This window comes from Equus przewalskii, chromosome 1, assembly GCF_037783145.1.
Source record: "Equus przewalskii isolate Varuska chromosome 1, EquPr2, whole genome shotgun sequence".
NCBI lineage: Eukaryota > Metazoa > Chordata > Mammalia > Perissodactyla > Equidae > Equus > Equus przewalskii.
Genome location: NC_091831.1, coordinates 33,466,088 through 33,483,451, shown reverse-complemented (window position 1 = coordinate 33,483,451; position 17,364 = coordinate 33,466,088). Strand labels below are relative to the sequence as shown.

The 17,364-nt window shown below is 46.4% G+C and overlaps 1 protein-coding gene across 2 annotated transcripts in view; it reads right to left on the bottom strand.

The window, feature by feature from the left end:
- Positions 1-3,138: 3,138 nt before the first annotated feature.
- The window catches only part of ALDH18A1 (aldehyde dehydrogenase 18 family member A1), a 44,342-nt gene continuing 30,116 nt past the window's right edge, over positions 3,139-17,364 (bottom strand). For both annotated transcript variants that reach the window (XM_070560698.1, XM_070560709.1), the window contains exons 12-18: positions 15,575-15,795; positions 13,359-13,496; positions 10,522-10,717; positions 10,299-10,420; positions 7,597-7,783; positions 6,478-6,573; positions 3,139-4,187 (exon numbers count right to left, since the gene is read on the bottom strand). In XM_070560698.1, the coding sequence (XP_070416799.1) occupies positions 4,006-4,187; positions 6,478-6,573; positions 7,597-7,783; positions 10,299-10,420; positions 10,522-10,717; positions 13,359-13,496; positions 15,575-15,795 (1,142 nt within the window). In that variant the 3' untranslated portion in view covers positions 3,139-4,005. The remainder of the gene's footprint in view (positions 4,188-6,477; positions 6,574-7,596; positions 7,784-10,298; positions 10,421-10,521; positions 10,718-13,358; positions 13,497-15,574; positions 15,796-17,364) is intronic.

The following is a 17,364-nucleotide window of genomic DNA, read 5'->3' as shown; positions in this document are numbered from 1 at the left end:
TCAGTTATGTAAGCAACTAAATACCTTTTCCTTCTGTAAAACTAGTTTGACCTGGGGTATCTGTTACTTGAACCTGAAAACATTCTCACAGTTGCTGCTTCGTGGACATTATCCATACAGGGCACAAAATACTCCCAGAAATATTTTGTCCCATGTAGATTTGAGAGACAGATGCGAGTAGTAATGACATCAACAACACCTGCCCTTGAATCAAAAAAGAGCCTTGATTAGCAGATAGAAAGCCTTAGCCAGGCAAGATTTCCAGAGGATTCATCTAAATATGCAGAATCTTTGTGTTTGCCCAGAGATTTACAAATGAATGTTTAATTCAGAAGGGCACACACACTGCACGTATTTTATATTGTACTGCAGCGCTCACGTCTAAGTATCTGGAAACCAATGGCTCTTGCTTTGTTCCCGCTGCCTGCATACAGAAGCCCTGCTCCCCTCAGCCGAAACGGGATCACCTATCTTCTTTCAAACAGAAGATGACGTCACCTGGGTTCACTTCTCTTCCCCAGACCCAAGATAGGGTCCCTACTGCTCATGCCCTTCTCAGTAGCAGCTGCCCACCCACTCCAGGTGCTTAAATGTCTGATCAGAGTCCAGTGCTCTGCTCCTCCCGCTCGTGTGGAGGGCAAGGCTGGGATTCTGGTGACCAGACGATGCTGGGATGGGAAAATCTGGCTCGTGAATACTGCCTCAAGAGTAACGGAAGAAACTTGTAGTTTCTTGTGGAGTGCAAAGCTAAGCGCACAGCTGGGCACCTGAAAACCACAGCAAGTGACCATCTCCTGCTTATGGAGGGCTTGCTAGGTGCCCGTGTCGTGCCGAGTATTTACTTTACCACCTATGACGGAGATGTCAATATTCCCACCAGGAAACGGAGGCTCACAGAACTTAAGTAACTTGCCCAAAGTCACTCGTTTAACAAACGGTAGCAATTTGAACCCAGGTATATTATCCAGAGTCATCTGAGATGAAAGAGATAGAAACCCAACTCAAACCAGCTTAAGCAAAAAAGGGGGAATTATTGAATTGAGTCCAGTGGTGGAAGTCAGGCATGGATGAAACCAGGTGGGCAAAGTCTATATGCCCTGGCTCCCTTTCCTCTGTGTTGGATGCTTCTCACACAGGTCTCTCTACGTGGCAGGAAGGATGGATACTATCAGCTTTAGACCTCCTTGAGACGTGGAGTTTATAACCCCAGAGGAGGAGAGTTTGTTTTTCCTAATAACTGCAGCAAAAATTCACTTGTACCAGGACGCTGTTTGGCCAAGTTTCAATCCTATGCCCAGTCCTGAAGCGAGCACTGTCAGCAGGGCAGCAGAGGACTCAGAGTGGTCAGGCCCAAGTCACGTGACTACCACTAAAAACAGCGACGCAGGGGGAGGTCAGCATCCCTCCCCTGAATCAGAGACTGAGCAAGATCACCACAAAATGGGGGAGAGAGGGTTCTCTAAGACACGGGATATAGAGCAGACAACACCTATGATAATCTAGTCCTTGGCTGCCCACCTTTCTTCCTATAGGAATAATTTTGTAAACGCCCCCATCATGTACGTATATACTGTATTGTTGAGAGACTTTTGGCTGTAAGTAACAGAAAACCTAAACCCAAGTAAACTTGGCTTGACAAATAAGAACCTATGTTATTTTACGTCTCCCAGGAGCGCTCTTATTCCTCTTTGTTGGGAGGGGCAGCTTCCGAATCGGTTGGTTCAGTGGCATGAGCTGTCAAGCCAGGAAAGGAAGTAGTAGGGCTGGACCACAGGAGGGATTTCAGAAGAAAAAGCCCCCTTCCCTTAGCCTGGACAAGGCAGGAAGTCCTAGAAGCTCACCTGGGGGGCGGTCCTTGTGAGGCTATGGCTGCCTCCTGGCCCTCTTTTAGGGAATCTCTTCACTTTGGGTGGCAAAGGGAGAATGCTGATGGCCACGGCCACGGTTTCTACAGAAATGGACTAAGGCTGAGGTTGCTGCAGAGGGGAAATGGCCTGGTTGGATAACTGAGCTTTACCTGTGTATTCCAGACCAAACCCCACCCCCATTCCATGCCCTAAGAAGGGTTGGCTCCGTCAAGATTATACCGATGTCAGCTGTTTGGGATGTAATACCTTCTGTTTACCCACATGCACTTCTGCCCCAAACTGGCATATTCACTGCTCTCCAACTTGAGTTTCATCCCCCTCTGGACTTTCACTCGCACCAGTGCCCTGCCTGAATGCTCTGCCTGCTCCCTACTCCTACGACTCGTCTTTCTCAGGGCCCAGATCCAGGCCTGCCTGCTCAGTGGCGTCTTCCCCAAGGGCCCCGGCCTTCCGGAGTCGCTTTCTATTTTAGACTCCAGGGGCACTTGTTGTCTGGTTGGGAGCTGATTGTGGTATTTGCCACACAGTTTCAGGCAGGACTTTGTTTACTGCCTTTTCAGGCAAGCTCTGCCAGAATCCCCCATCCAGAGGGCAGGCAAGAGGGTAACTGGCCAGACCATGTAAGGGTCTGGATGAGAAGGAGAGTTTGGAGCCAGCCTGGGAACTTGTTTCACCCGACACAATTCTTGTGCTCATAAAACATCCTCAGAAGATAAGAGGCATGCAAGTGAGGGCTTATTTCTTTCAGAGGAGCCCCACGAGACACGAAATCTTTCACTGCAGACTGTCGGGCACCAGGGACCCTAAGAACAGGAGCTAGATGGCGGGGTTGGGGCGGTAGAGCTGTCAGTGAAACAGGCATCCTGTCTCTGCAATGGGACTGGCAGGGAGGATCTTCCAGAGTGAACTAAGGATGTCAGCCGGGGCTACTGGCGTCTGGGTGGACGCTGTGTGGACCTGGCACAATGGCAGCACGCTGGCGGTGTACACAGCCTGACTTCAGACTATCACCAGGCTTTCGGTCCTTCAGCTCCTGGGGCTTAATCTCCTGTTTTCCTCTCCTCTCTCCCAACACCTCCCTGAGGATGAGTCCATGCCTGGGGCCTGCCTGAACTGCTTCCACTGACGCTGTTGAGGCAGATGGCTGGGCGTCGCCCCACCAACTTCCAGAGAAGAGACGATGTGTAACAGTGGGGGTGAGAGCCACAAGGGAGGGAAGAGGAAGAGGGTAACGACAAAGGAGGAGAAAATTTTACTCGTGCACAAGGGCTTTTCATAAGAACTTTATTTCTCAAAAAGGGGGTAAGAATCCAAAGTACTAAAATAATCCTCTAATTTTCGTTTTGGAGAGAAAGGATAGGATGACAAAATAATTTATATAAAAGTCTCAAGCGTAATTGCTGCAGCACATACTTCATCCTGAGACTCACACCTCCTGCCTGCAGCTCCAGGTTGCAGCTGCAGCAAGGGTAATGCCGACTCTCCTGCATCTGGGGACGCTGCAAGCATCTGGAATGCTTATTTACATTTACTCAGCAAATAAATACAAAAGGTCAATCTTCCCAGTGAAAATGATTCAGTTCATTTTTGTGATTGTTTCAAATAAGAATGCCAGAAAGAAGAGCTGCCCCTTTTTTCTACAATCTCACATCTCTCCTTTTCGAGGATGACTATGAGTGTGAAAGAAATGAAATGCAGAAGGACTTATTAGGTATGAGTGGCTCCAGTACCAACCAAATGCCAAGGGAGACTTTACCTCATTGAGGCGATAAAAGGTAAAAAGCAGCCACAATTTTTCCATTGCCTTTTATGTGGGCGAACTGCATCTTTCTGTTTCTGTCACTGCAAGGAACTGGACTGGGTGAAGCAAAGTCCAAAGCTGCAGCAATTAAGCAAAGTCCCTATCCATAGCAATTATTTTCTAGCTTAAAAAAAAGAGAGAGAGAAGAGTGACCTGGAACACGCATTAGCTGAGACTGATGTTACCAAACTGAGCCCAGAAGCATCTAGGTGAGCTTCCCAACAGGCAGACCCTTCCAGCAAGTGGGAGACAAGACCTGGCTCATCCCCTGAGATTCCTAAGACAAGGTGAACTGTGAAGACCTCTCGGTACACTCCGGCTCTTCTCTGAACGCTTTCAGTTGGTGTTTCTCTGAGGAACAGGGAGGGTCTCGTGAAGATATTTTAAACTTCCATGCTCTGAGAAATCTGAGACCACGTGGTCTTGCCCTCGCAGCAGCCACTTGGTGGTAAGGAGTCCCTCCAGTCCTACTGGTCCCCGGGCGTGGATTCGTGATGTACTGATGCCCACTTCAGCTCCTGCGAAAAAGCATGGATGAGGACGTGGCTTTCCCTAGCCTCCGCTTCCTGTCCGCCCTCCAGACCCACGTCTCTTCCTTCTTCTTATGTGGCACCCTGTCTCCCTGCCCACTCTTGACCCCTCCTCCCCAGGCCAGCCAGAGTTCCACTGTCTCTGTAAACCTGTTCTCTGGTCACTAGACATCATGAAAAGCCCCCTTCTTCTGCAAACACAATGTGTGGGCCTCTCTTTTGTACTTCATCCCCAATGCATTTTGCTAATACCAGAGGTGCTGTCTCTGCTATCTGTTTAGTATCTGGATTGTCTATCATAATTCAACATTTGGGCATCTTCTGAGGTATACAACAATAATTAGTATAGAGGTCTTATCTCCCCAAATATTCTTTAAATCCTAGAATGTAAGGGACAAGTTCTTAGTGTCCCTCAGAATTCTTAGCACACAGGTACTCATTAGACAGTTGCTGAGTACATGGAGGGGTGCTATTCATGTCTTTTCCCTCTTGCTCCAGGCTTCGGGACCATGTTTGCCGGGACATCAGGGGTCTTCCTGGGTCTGGCCCCAGGTTCTGCACTGCACACAGGACAGGCAGGCCTCCCTGGTTCACCACAACTTTACTGAGCATGTACTATGTACAGGCACTGTGCTGGGTGAGCCCTAGGGATAAGGGTGAATAATTGATACAAGGTCCTGTTTTCGTGTGGGCAAGGGGCTGAAGAACAGTTTAGCACATAACTTCACATGGTGACTGAGTGCAGTGGAGGGAGCTGGGACAGACTGCGTGGGTCGGGTGGGGACACACTCAAGAGGGTAGCCAGAGAGAGCCTTCCTGGGGAGGTAACTTTCCGCTGCAACCTGAACAAGGCGAAGGAGCCAGCCAGGGGCACAGCAGGCGGAGAGGGGCTGCAGGCAGAGAGAAGTGGAGGGCAAAGGCCTGAGCGGGGATGTGCCCAGGGTAGAGTTGGCATGAGGAGGGAGACCCCTGGGGCAAGCCTGGTTGAGCAGTGAAGAGACCACAGGACTCAGGGCACATTACCTAACCCTTCCTCACACTCCCACTGTTTCCTCTGGAAAATGCAGAAAATATGGAATCCATTTTGAAGCACTCAGTGAGATAATGGCTGTGATGCACTTAGCACAGCGCTGGGGATGTAGTGAACGCTCAACGTGCATTATCTGTCACTGCTATCAACGCATTTCCCAGGAATTTAACTCAATTAGAGTTGGAGCTTTTGCTCTGAGCTGGTGATGGAAAGACAGCGGAGGGGTCTTCCGCTCTCCCCCATTCTTGGACTTTCACTTGAAAGCTGGCACCTCAGCCCTTAAAAGCACGCTGCTATTTCTTCTTCAAGAACATGGAATACAGAGATCTGTGCAAGCAATGCGATAATTAAATCAAAACCCCAACATCAGAGGAGCAGGGAACTGAGAAAAAAGAGCCTAATGACTAAGAATAACCGGGTAAAATTCCCTTTAATAACCTTTAACAATTCAGTGAGAACTATTTCTCCAGGCAGATCATCTAGTCAAAAGTTCAGAGGGATTAAAATGTTTTAAGTGGTTGAAATAATTCTCCGATGTGTCATAAATGCCTTATCGGAGCTCTGCAGAGTGGTACCCTGGAAAACCAAAGACTGAGAAACCCCTCACAAGGGGAGAGAAGGGTATCTTTCTGAAGCTTTTTATTTCAGTCTGCTTTACAGGTAAATCTTGCACTTCCGGGCTTACCTGTTTGTTTCTGATGCTGACACTTAAGCCCAGCATCAGTACTAACACCTTCTTTTGTCCTGTTCTCATGGGGAATTCCTAGCTCTGAGGCAACCTGGCTGTGTCTCTCTGAAGAAGTCAGTCTGCAAGGGCAGTGCTCTCGAGGGACCTCGGCATGTACACCTGTCACAACCTGTGCATGAAGACACGCTGTGGTCTGCCCAAACTGAGGTGGGAGTGATCTGGGCTTTGGACTTGCACAAGTTTGGGCCTGAATGCCAGCTGTGTGACTTTGGGCAAGTTACTTCACTTCTTTGAATCTCAGTTTCCCTATCTGTGAAAAACGAAATACCAGTACCTACCTTCTTAACACGTGACATGCCTACAGCATAGGACTTCCAGCAACTCACGGAAGCTATTATTGTCCTCGCTCATAAACCCACCCTCCCACAATTCTGTCTCTATTATCTTGATCAAGCATGGATTATGGAGAGATTAAGATTAAAACCACCCTCACCACACTCCTTGGACCACACAGTGGTACACAAGGGACTCCTTTTTCCCCTGTCCAGAGTCTTTCTTACCTAGTCCGAAGCGGTAGCCATCAGAGAAGCGAGTGCTGGCGTTCCAGAACACGCAGGCGCTATCCACGTGCTGGAGGAAGAACTCTGCTGTTTTCTCTGCAGCATGAAGTGAGAGAAGAAATCAAGTTAGGATGACACACGGAGAACATCCCTACTTCCAGCCAGTCACTGGTGGCTGACTGGGGCAGGGCCCAGGCCCCAAGGAGTTGCCCCACATATTGAACACGCAGACCTGCGAGAAATCTGAAGAAGGTGGCAAACCCACTTCATCAGTCACTGTTGTGGGAAGAGTACTTGTCTGGGAAAGACCGCTTTGGAATCCAGATCTCCTACTGGAGACACACCCTCAATGCTGCACTGGCTTGTCTACACTATCTGTTTATAGGCTCTGGAGTAAACTCAGAGCCTATTTGTTTATAGGCCTCAGTCTGAACTCCAACTCCACACCCACTAGCTGGGTGACCTCTCTGAGCCTGAGTAAGATGGGAAGTGACAATATTACCCAGTCCACAGGGTTGTGGAGAAGATAAAATGAGTTGACATCCATAGAGCACTCATCCCAGAGCCTAGCACGTGGTGAGTATTCAGTAAATGTTAGCTATTACTATTGGTGGTGTTCTGATTCCCCGATAAACTGACTGTAAATTCCCTGAGGGGGCCACATGGGCTTCCTTCACCACCGGGCCTCCAGTGCCTGATACCGAGGTGTCTCTCTCAATACATATCTGCAGGATGAAGGAATGTGGAGAGCTGGTTCTGCCCTTAACAAGATGGTTCTGGGCCTTGGTTTCCTCAGTTGTAAAATGGATTTATTCCAACAACTGGAAATATTATTTTAACGATGAAATGATAAAACCTCTGAGACAGAGCGAGTCATCTTTGAGTGGAGCTAAACATCTCTTCCCCGCCTGCTCCCACATGGCCCGCTGTGACAATATAATGAGGGAAGGGATGTGAAAGCACTCGGCAAATCATCAAATGCAACCAAGACCAGGCTTTCTTTAGTCTATTTGGATTATGTTTTCCTGCAGGCCAAGAGGGGCTGAGAGGAGCAGGACCACCTTGGAGATCAAAGCAGAAAAAGCAGACACCATATGCTTGAAGCATCTGGACACTGACCATTCTCTGTGACGATGACATCTGTGTGGGAGCTGCCGTACTTGTGGATGTGGTCGATGGCCTCCTGGACGTTGTCCACCACTTCAATGCACAATTCCAGGTCCCCATACTCAGTTCGGAGGGACTTCACTTCGGAGGGGCTGAAGGTCAAATAGGAGGCGAACTTGGGGCCTGCGTGAATCTTCACCTGGAACAGAGGAAGTCCGGGGCAACAACATGAACGCAACAGAAACAAGCACGCTCACACTTCTTCCTCTAGGATCACACAGCAAGATGGGCCTGAAGATGATGAGCCTGTGGCTCCTGCAGCCTGGACAACTAACCTAGTCCCTGCCTTCCTTTTAGAGGCAGCTTCCCATCCTCCAGGATGCTCTGCTTTCGAAAAGGCTGACTGGCCACTTGCCAGCAGTGGCCCTCAGTAAAACTGGGGCAGGGATTTAAGCAGAAAGCCTCTGAATGTTAAGAATGAGCAAGGCATTCATGGGGCTATCAACATAAGCCCTTGACTGCATTTTACTTAAATGAACATCTGACTATAAAAATCCCATTCTCAGGGGCCGACCCGGTGGCGCAGCAGTTAAGTTTGCATGTTTCGCTTCGATGGCCCGGGGTTCGCCGGTTTGGATCCCGGGTGCAGACATGGCACTGCTTGGCACACCATGCTGTGGTAGGCATCCCACATATAAAGTAGAGGAAGATGGGCATGGATGTTAGCTCAGGGCCAGTCTTCCTCAGCAAAAAGAGGAGGATTGGCAGCAGTTAGCTCAGGGTTAATCTTCCTCAAAAAAAAAAGTCCCATTCTCAGGGCTGGCTCAATGGCATAGTGGTTAAGTTCGTGCACTCCACTTTAGCGGCCTGGGGTTTGCAGGCTTGGATCCTGGGTGTGGACCTAGACACCGCTCATCAAGCCATGCTGTGGCAGGCAACCCACATACAAAATAGAGGAAGATTAGCACAGACGTTAGCTCATGGCTGATCTTCCTCACACACACAGACACAAATCCCATTCTCTGCATATGAGACCTGAGCAATGGACTCATGGAAAGAGGGAGATGCCACGTATACAGTTCTACTCCCTTCACCCCGGAGAATTCTTAGGTGTGCTTTAGAGGAAAACAGTGCTTGGTTAGTAACCACCTCAAAACGCGGCTGTCAGATTTCTGACTCTGTCAATCTGGCCCCACCTCTATGTTCGGCTCAGCTCCAGACTCTGGGGCTAATCCTGTTCCTGGCTGGAGAACTTTAAGGATCCTGATGCTGGTGACTGATGGCCCCGGTCACAAGTCAAAAAAATCCCACTTCGGCCTCATTCTCTGAGACTTCCCCAGGGCAGGGTTCACACCTTGATTCTTTGGGACCAAGCTCTTGCCTTGGCACAAGTTACAACAATCAGTGCTCGTCCTGTCACTGCTCCTGAGACCCTGCATGGTTTCCTACTGGGGACCCCATGTCCTCCAGGCCTCGGTCCAACCACGTTCCGCAGGGCCTGGAATCCCCTCCCACAGCGGCAGCTCTGTGCAAGTCGCCCCGCTGGTTTACTTCCTGCAACACAAAGGTGCTGCATGAAGTACATATTGACTCATTTTGACTTGAGAAACATCAAGGCAATCCTGAGGATGACTGAGGATACCACGGGTTTGTCTGAATCAGGACTGGGGGTTTTATTCCTGGCTAAAAAACAGCTTGCTTCCTGTCCGGTCTGGTGTGGTGCTTGGCATACATAGCTGCCCAATTAAACAGGCCACTAACGTAAAGCAGGGCCCCAAACATGAGTGATCATGTGCTCTGACTCCCTTTTAACTTGTAGAGTACATTTCCATTTTCAAAACAATCTTCTCAGGTTCTCACTGGGACCATGCCACATTTATAAGCTGATTAGAACCTTTCTTTCCAGCAAAAGGATGGAAGGGAAAAGACACATGCTTAGGGTCAAAGGAAGCAAGGCCACCAGTCACTTTCTCTACTGCTGGGCTAGTTTATGTAATTCTGAAAGGGCACCACGACATGAGATATTAGAGCTTAAAATGCATCCTGACAGAAAATTTAAGATCGTCTGTTTTTGCCCAGAGAGCATCTATTTTCTAGCAATTAGAAATTGAGGATGGAACATACACTTGTGTTTGAAACTTCCTGGCTTTGGTTGTTTATAAACTTAATGACATGGTAAGAAAATAATCCAGAGAGGACATTACACAAATTGTTGACTCCCGAATGTCACTGTATTAAGTACATTAATACTGGTAATTTAATACATTTGTGGAGGAATGGATGCATATAAATTTTTGGTTTGAAAACATTGCTGTACTATCTTTTCAAATCAAATCCAAACAGGAATGTGTTCAGAAAAATAACCTTTAAACTATGCCGCCTGAATAAAAGGTTGCCAGAAATAGCCCATTCAGTGGGCTGCCACGTAATCTGCCTTATCTTTGGAGGCTCTTAGCACTTAGCACATTCCACTTTGTAATGACGCTGTTTGTGTATGGGTTTCTTCCATCTACTAGACTGTCAGAAGGCAGGGGCATGTCTTATGCATCTCTGTGTATTTAGCACAGAACTTTGTACATAGCAGATGCTCCAAAATACTGCTTCTTAAATTGCCTTAAATAGTGTGGCAGGTGCTCCTGGTCTAATCCCACAGGCTTCTAAATCTCAGGACGGATGAGGGCAAGTGATGTACGAGTCCTGTGGACTTGTCTTACCTGTTCCACTCTCAGCATATCAATGATCTGGTCAAACAATGGTGTTCTCAGCAGATCTCGATGGATCAACAGAGTCTCTAAAGCATTACAGGCAGCTGGATACTCACATTTCGAGTCTCTGACTGAAAGAAGGACGACAAAGAATTCCTTCTAATGATCCAGAGCCACAGAGGACTTGACAAATATTTCGCCCACATAAAACAGGGGACCCCATTCAGCTCACCTAGTCTAGTGACTTTATCCACACTGGCCTCTGAGTCCACATACATGTGACAGATCCCTTCACTGTGCCCCATCACTGGAATGCCCTTAGCAGCTTTCTGGATGTCTCTGACCAGCTGGGAAGAGCCACGTGGAATAATAAGATCTATCATTTTGTCTAGGCGGCAAAGATCTTCCACTTCTTCTCTGGTATTCACCTGAAGAGGCAGAGAATGAAAAGATAAAGATGACATCTTTGTTTTTTTGGTGAGGGGTGTCTGACTCCTTTTAATACGAAATCTTGGGAAGATTAGGTCATGACAAAATTATACCATTCTAAATGATGAAAATACAGGACATGTTTTCAAATTATCTAAGGAATTAACATTATTAGTCAAAAAAACCCTCAAAAGACTGATCACGTGAGCCTGTAAACACAAAAATACAGAGATGATACACAGAGACCCAATTTCTACTATCCCAGCTTCCAGGTCCAAAATACATCCGGAAAGGACTGTAAGCCTCTCAGGAGTCAAACCCAGGTTTGACGCCCTTTTGTAGCCCTGAGCCCAGCGTAATGCCTGGCATGGAGCAGACACTGAATCAGTGAATGAGTGAGTGAGTGAACTAACTAACGAAATGAATCCTCAGAGGAGGAAAAGCCTCCTTTGCCTTTCAGAAATGGAAGGGAACAGAGCCCTGCCTGCCTGCCCTGAAGGGTTATCTCCTTTGTGACTAAGCAGCATGGCCTCCTAGTCTGGGAGAAGCACGCTCAATAATCAGGGAGCTCTGTTTTTCTCAGGAACTGAATCCACTCCACAGGAATTCTTCCGAGATCCTCACGACATTCCAGTGAAGTGAGGTTCCTCAGACCAAGAGAATGACATCTTCTGACCACACCAAATATAGAGGAAGCAGCATCCCTTTTACAGATAAATGTCTGTATCTCCTGACAACTCAGTCAGACACTGAAAACTTACTCCAGAAATGAGATTAAGTTCCTGATCTTGGGGATCGAAAAGTCATCCAGGAAATGCTTATCAAACACTACACATCAGGTGCTGTGCTCTGCATCACAAAACATGCAGGACAGAGGCCCCGCCCTCGAAGAGCTCAGAGTCCAGCAGGGAAGACAGGGTTAGGACACTACCAGCCACAACACACTGCAGATAATTTAAAACACGCCAGAAGAGTACGAAGTGCTATCATGGAAGCGAGAGGAGGCAGAGATGATGCCAGGCCCTGAGGAAGGGTCTCAGTGGCTGCTCTCTTGGTTCTCTCATCACAGCACGCATCCTGCTGGGTCACGGTTCTCCACGACTTCCAGTGACAGCCTCTACCCTGGGATGCCGGGTGGACTGACTAACGGGCTTGCGTTAGGACACTGAGATTATGGGCACTTTTTTTCTCCTCTTGATTTTTAATTTTCTCCCATACGGTCATGTGACTTACAACAGAAATACAAACATACATGTTCAAGAATGTTCACAGCAACTTTATTGTGAATAGCCAAAAACTGGAGACAACCCAAATGTTCATCAAGAGAAGAAAGGATAAACTGTATTATATGCATGTAAATGGAATACTACATGGTGATAAAAAAGAGAAAACTACTGCTGGATGCAACAATGTAGATGAATTGCACGGACATACAATGAACAAAAGAAATACAACACGAAAGAGGGCATTGAGTATAACTGCATTTATATGAAGTTCAAGAATAAGCAAAAGAAACTGAATGTGAAAGAAGTAAAACAAGTGGTTTTACTGATTAGGAAGGGCAGAGGGAGCCTGCCCGGGTGTTGGAAATGTTCTGTATCTTGATACGGCTGCTGGTTATATATGTGTGTATACATATGGACAAAGTGGCAGAGTTGTTCACATAAGATTTGTAGACTTTACTGTATGAAAGTTATACATCAATAGGAAGAAGGGATGGGAGGAAACCTGTCTAACTAAGCTAGCACATGGCACAGCTGGGATCTGAATCCCTAAAACCTGCTCTTTCCACCCACTATGCTGTCCTAAGAAAAAACCCGATTCTCGTCAGTGAGCATGTAATGCAGCAGGTTTGCAGACACTATCCCAGCAGCCAAGAAAATCCTGGAACGTTGGAGTGAGTGGCCTCAATGGGAAAGAGAAGGATCTGGAGTCAACCTGAGTCCACATCTAAACTCTACCACAGACTGTGTGATTTTAGGTGAGTTATTTTACCTCTGAGCCTGTTTATTTCCATCTATAAAATGGGGCTAATAATTAATGGTATTTTCCTCAAAGGCTTGTTGTGAGGCTTAAAAGAGATAATGGGATGAAAACTTCCTTTCCTGTAGTAGGTGCTCAATAAATTGTAGCTATTGCTATCTAGTTCAAAAACTTCATTTCATAGTTGAGGAGAGTGAGACAATGGTTAAAATAATGACCATAATGATAATAGTGATAATGGCATGACCTCATACTTACATGCTGCTGGATGGCTTACGACAAACTTTCATAAAATTTGTCTCATCTGACTCTCCCTAAATCGCTCTGCCAGTGAGCAGAACCAGGCCTCACACTCTCAGTCTGATATTCCTGCTGCCCTGTGACCCAAAGAATGAAAAGTTAACAGCCATTCTTGTAAATCAATAGTGCCAGGACACAGCTGAATGAGACTGGCCTTCTTGAGCCACTGAAGACTTATCTGGGCCAAGGAAGTCCTGGCACTGTCCACCGTCAGCAGGGACACAGGACCTGCCACTGCTCCAATCAAGCCTGCCCCTGAAAGTAGCTCAGCCTTAGGCGGCCTCAGCTTTGCTTCAAACACCCAAAGACCTGACCCAGCCCCTCTAGGCCTGACTTGGCTCCTTCCCAAGGACTTACTAGTTGTACGGCCTCCTTCACTCCATGGATCGAGAGGGCCTCCTGGGTTAGGAGGTGGAGAATCCGGTTGCTGTGGGTGGCCTCCTTCCCTCCTTTGAGTAACAAGCCATTACCACTTGCAATAGCCAAGGCTGCCACCTGCCAATCAAAGGGGAAAGTAGTGAACCAAAGGGAAAAGCAGTAATGCTAACAGTGAGCCAGCACTCACTGAGTACTACCTCTGTGCCAAGCACTCTGTTCATCACTTTAAAATGCCTAATACGCTGAATCTTCAAAATGCTCCAGGGAATTAAATATTTTTTTATCCCCCACTTTATAGATAAAGACACCGAAGCCCCGAGAAGTGGTGACTTCCCAAGGTCACAGTGCTTCTAAGTGGCAGGGCTGGGAGCCTTGACTCCAGAGCGAAACCACCTGGATATTAAGAACTAATCGATGTGGTTTCCTTAGAACCAGTAGCAAAGTAACCTGAGTTAAGTGCCCCCTCCCAACTCTGGCCACAGTGGAGGATAGGGTGCCCAGCTGCCTCCTGACTCAAGTGCTTGCTTCTCTGACTCAGGTTGAGGCTGGGCGGCATCTCTGGCCATGTCCTCCTCTGGCCCTGTAGTTGTTCCAAGAGCTCAAAATGCCTGGTGCTGACAACCTGGAGAAGACTAGAGCTCCTGCCAGCCCCTAGACAGCTGTGGCAGAGACCACTGAGAAAGGAGCACAAGATTGTCTGGGGAGGAAAGAGTAGGCTACCCAGGAAGTGGGTTAGCTACCCACTTATAGCAAAGAGCCAAAGACACAGACCCAATCACCCAGGGCCTGAAGCTTAACTTTCTGATTGTTCTTGGGATGAATGCAAATCTTCCCATTATATAATGTAGAATGCAAATCTTCCCATTATATAATGTAGAGAAAGATACTTTACTAAAAAATCTTGCCTGAACATGTTAATCTCCAGTTTAGTGGTTCTTAATCCTTTTTTGTTTGTTTTTATTGCTCACAGACCCCTTATAAAAGTTATGTAAATGTTCTCCAGATACATACACACACACACACACACAGAATTCTGCATAGAAATTTTAGGATTCATGGATTCTGTGACGCCATTCAGGTTAAGATCCCAGGTGAGGAACCTTAGCTGTAGTTCTCCTTGTGAAGTATCAGCTGGTGTGGATGAAAGGAAGTAGAGAGACTTCATGGACTCATTCCTACTAGCAGGTTAGAGTTCTGCAGTTTCCACTGGGGCATTTCTGCAAACAGGTATGTGGCCAGAAGTGGGGAGTGAGCCAGCACCAGCCAGGGATGAGGACAGACCCTGATGGTGTGGGAGTCCCTTGGTGAACAAGCTGATTTTAGGTCATCCAGGGAGTATCCTCCACAAAGCATTCTGGGCTCCCATGCTCCCCTATGCCTTATTTACAGTAACGAGGTGCTGGGTTTTGTTTGTTTTTTGTCTTTAAATAGAATTTCTCCTTGAGACTTTGGGGCTAGTGCAAAGAAAGAGTTGATATCATCCCACCGGACAGTCCAGTGCGGAAATGGTGCCAAACTTCTGAGAGAGTGTGTAGGGCAAGTGAGTCCACCCTCTAGCGCCACCTTGTGTATCAGGGCCTGGCTGCTTGACGAGACCTTTAACACACGGTTCTCAACATCAGCCTGTGATATGACAAAGTCCTTAAAGAGGGTCGCGTTCTAGTTTCCATTAACTATGGAAAGTTCTTTTCCGAGAGATGTACCTACCATCTGTGACACTGATAAAAAAAAAAAAAAGGGGTCTTTTTCACATGGGCAAAACCAGCTATTAGATGAATGACCCCGCAGTTGGCTAGCAGGGACGCTGTGGTCAGAGGACAAAGCGCCCCTGTGAGCTAAACTATAGGGAAACGTGCTCCTGCATCGTGGTACCGGAGGGTCATTTGGGCTCAAGGCCCAGCTCCACCCTTACAAGTGTGACAGGAATATTCACTTCCATAAGCCTCAGGTTCTTCAACAGTAAAATGGACATATGCATATCTACTTTAGAATTACGGGAAGAATCAATAACATAAATTACCTTAAGAACAACCTAAGAATCAAGTCTCAAAAATTATTTTTAAGAAAAAAAAAAAGATATGACTTTCCCACCAAAAGAAGAAAGAAAGGAAAATATCTTTGGGAGATCTATTTCGAGTCCTGAGAACACACTCCTCCTCCAATCACGGCTCCAACGGCAGGCGTCAGTCACAGACCTGGGGTAGACAGTCAGGGCGAGATTCAAAGATGACCAGGAGAACTCCAATTGGGACAGTCACTTGTTCTAGTTCCAAGTTTTTGGCAATTCGGGTCCGGCGCAAAACACGTCCCACGCTGTCCTGTGAGGAGGCCGCAATCTGCCGCAGACCGATGGCCAGGCTGTTCAACTTGGACGTGGAGAGGCTCAACCGTTTCAGCAGAGGGGCTGCAAGTCTGCCTGAGGGGTGTGAAGAAGGCAGGATGAGGCAGGAGGTCTGAGCAGGCTACAGCTGTGTTCCTGAACACGTGGCACCGTGTCAGGAACGGAACTTAGGGGGTCTCAGGAAGACGACGACAAGCCATTTACACAGCTTTTCTGGGGGGCTGTTTAGCAGTATATGTCATCATGTAAAGGTGTGCACACCAACACCCTTTGTGCCACAATTTCAGTTCCAGAAATTTATCATTTGCGTGAGCAAACTTGCATGTAATGAGGATATTTGCCACAGCATTTTTGTAACAGTGAGAAATTAGATTCTACCTAAAAATTCAGACAACGGGCTACAAAGCAGTTATTACAAATAACATATATATATGTACTGATATGGAAATCTGCATAGGATACAGTTTGTGAAAAAGGCAAACTATAAAACACGTGTATGATGTGAGCCTACTGATCAAATATTGCACAGAGACGCACACAGGGAGATGTCTGGGAGGCATCAAGAACAGGGATGATCTCTTTCTCCACAATTTTAACTTTTTATACTGAGTGAATTATTTTTATATTCAGAAGCAATAAAGATGTTTTCTTTTGAAATAAAAACTTAAACAGAGTTATGGTAAGTTCATATATAGAATTTTCTTTAGATTTAAACACAGTAGTACACATGGTGTGATTCTCTCTCTATACACACACACATATTCATATACATACATGTCTATACACTCAGGAAAACTATTTGGAATGATAATCCATTACTATGGTTCGTGTTGAGATGAGATGATGAAAATGAAAATTTTCCCTTTTTTAAAATAGTCACACCCACCAGGATAAAATAATAAAAAGATTTCTACTTCTGAGGGAAGGAACCAACCTTATATTAAGAAAAAAATTAAATCATTGTTCTACCAACCAATTATAGCAATTAATTTTCTTCATGTGTTAAATAAAAATCAAGGTTTAACTATAGTGCAAGTTAAATATTACATTCTAGTTTTCACCTCACAATGCATGTACATTTTCCACACTGCAAAAATTATTTTATTTACTACTAAATATTCCACTGAGTTGATACAGCTTAATGCACTTAACCACACCTATGCTATTAGACACTCAGGCTGTTTCCAGTTTTCAGTGTGATAAATAATCCTGCTCTAAGAATCTTTACATACAAAGCTGTTTTCTCTTCTTGAAATATTTTCTTAAATCTCCTGAAATGGGCTTACCAGGTCAAAGGGGATCGTGTGTACCCAGGACTTTGGTCTTAAGCCACTGCGTGTCCTTGTGAATTTCCAGAGGGACAGAACTGGGATCTGAAGTCAGAGTTCTGCCAACAACAGCTGTGTGCCCTTGAACAACAGCTTGAACCTCTGTGGGTCTTAACTCTTTGACTTTAAAGAATTGGAAAAGATATCATCAAAGATTTCTTCCATTCTGAAGATCTATTTTATGATTTTTCAATACTGCACAAATTCAAAAGACCAGATGTAAACTCCAAAGGAAGTTCCAAAGCAACGGCTCAAAAACGTTTTAAGGAGTGAAAGTAATGTTGATGAGCCTTGCAAAGTTTCTTTAAGGGAACAC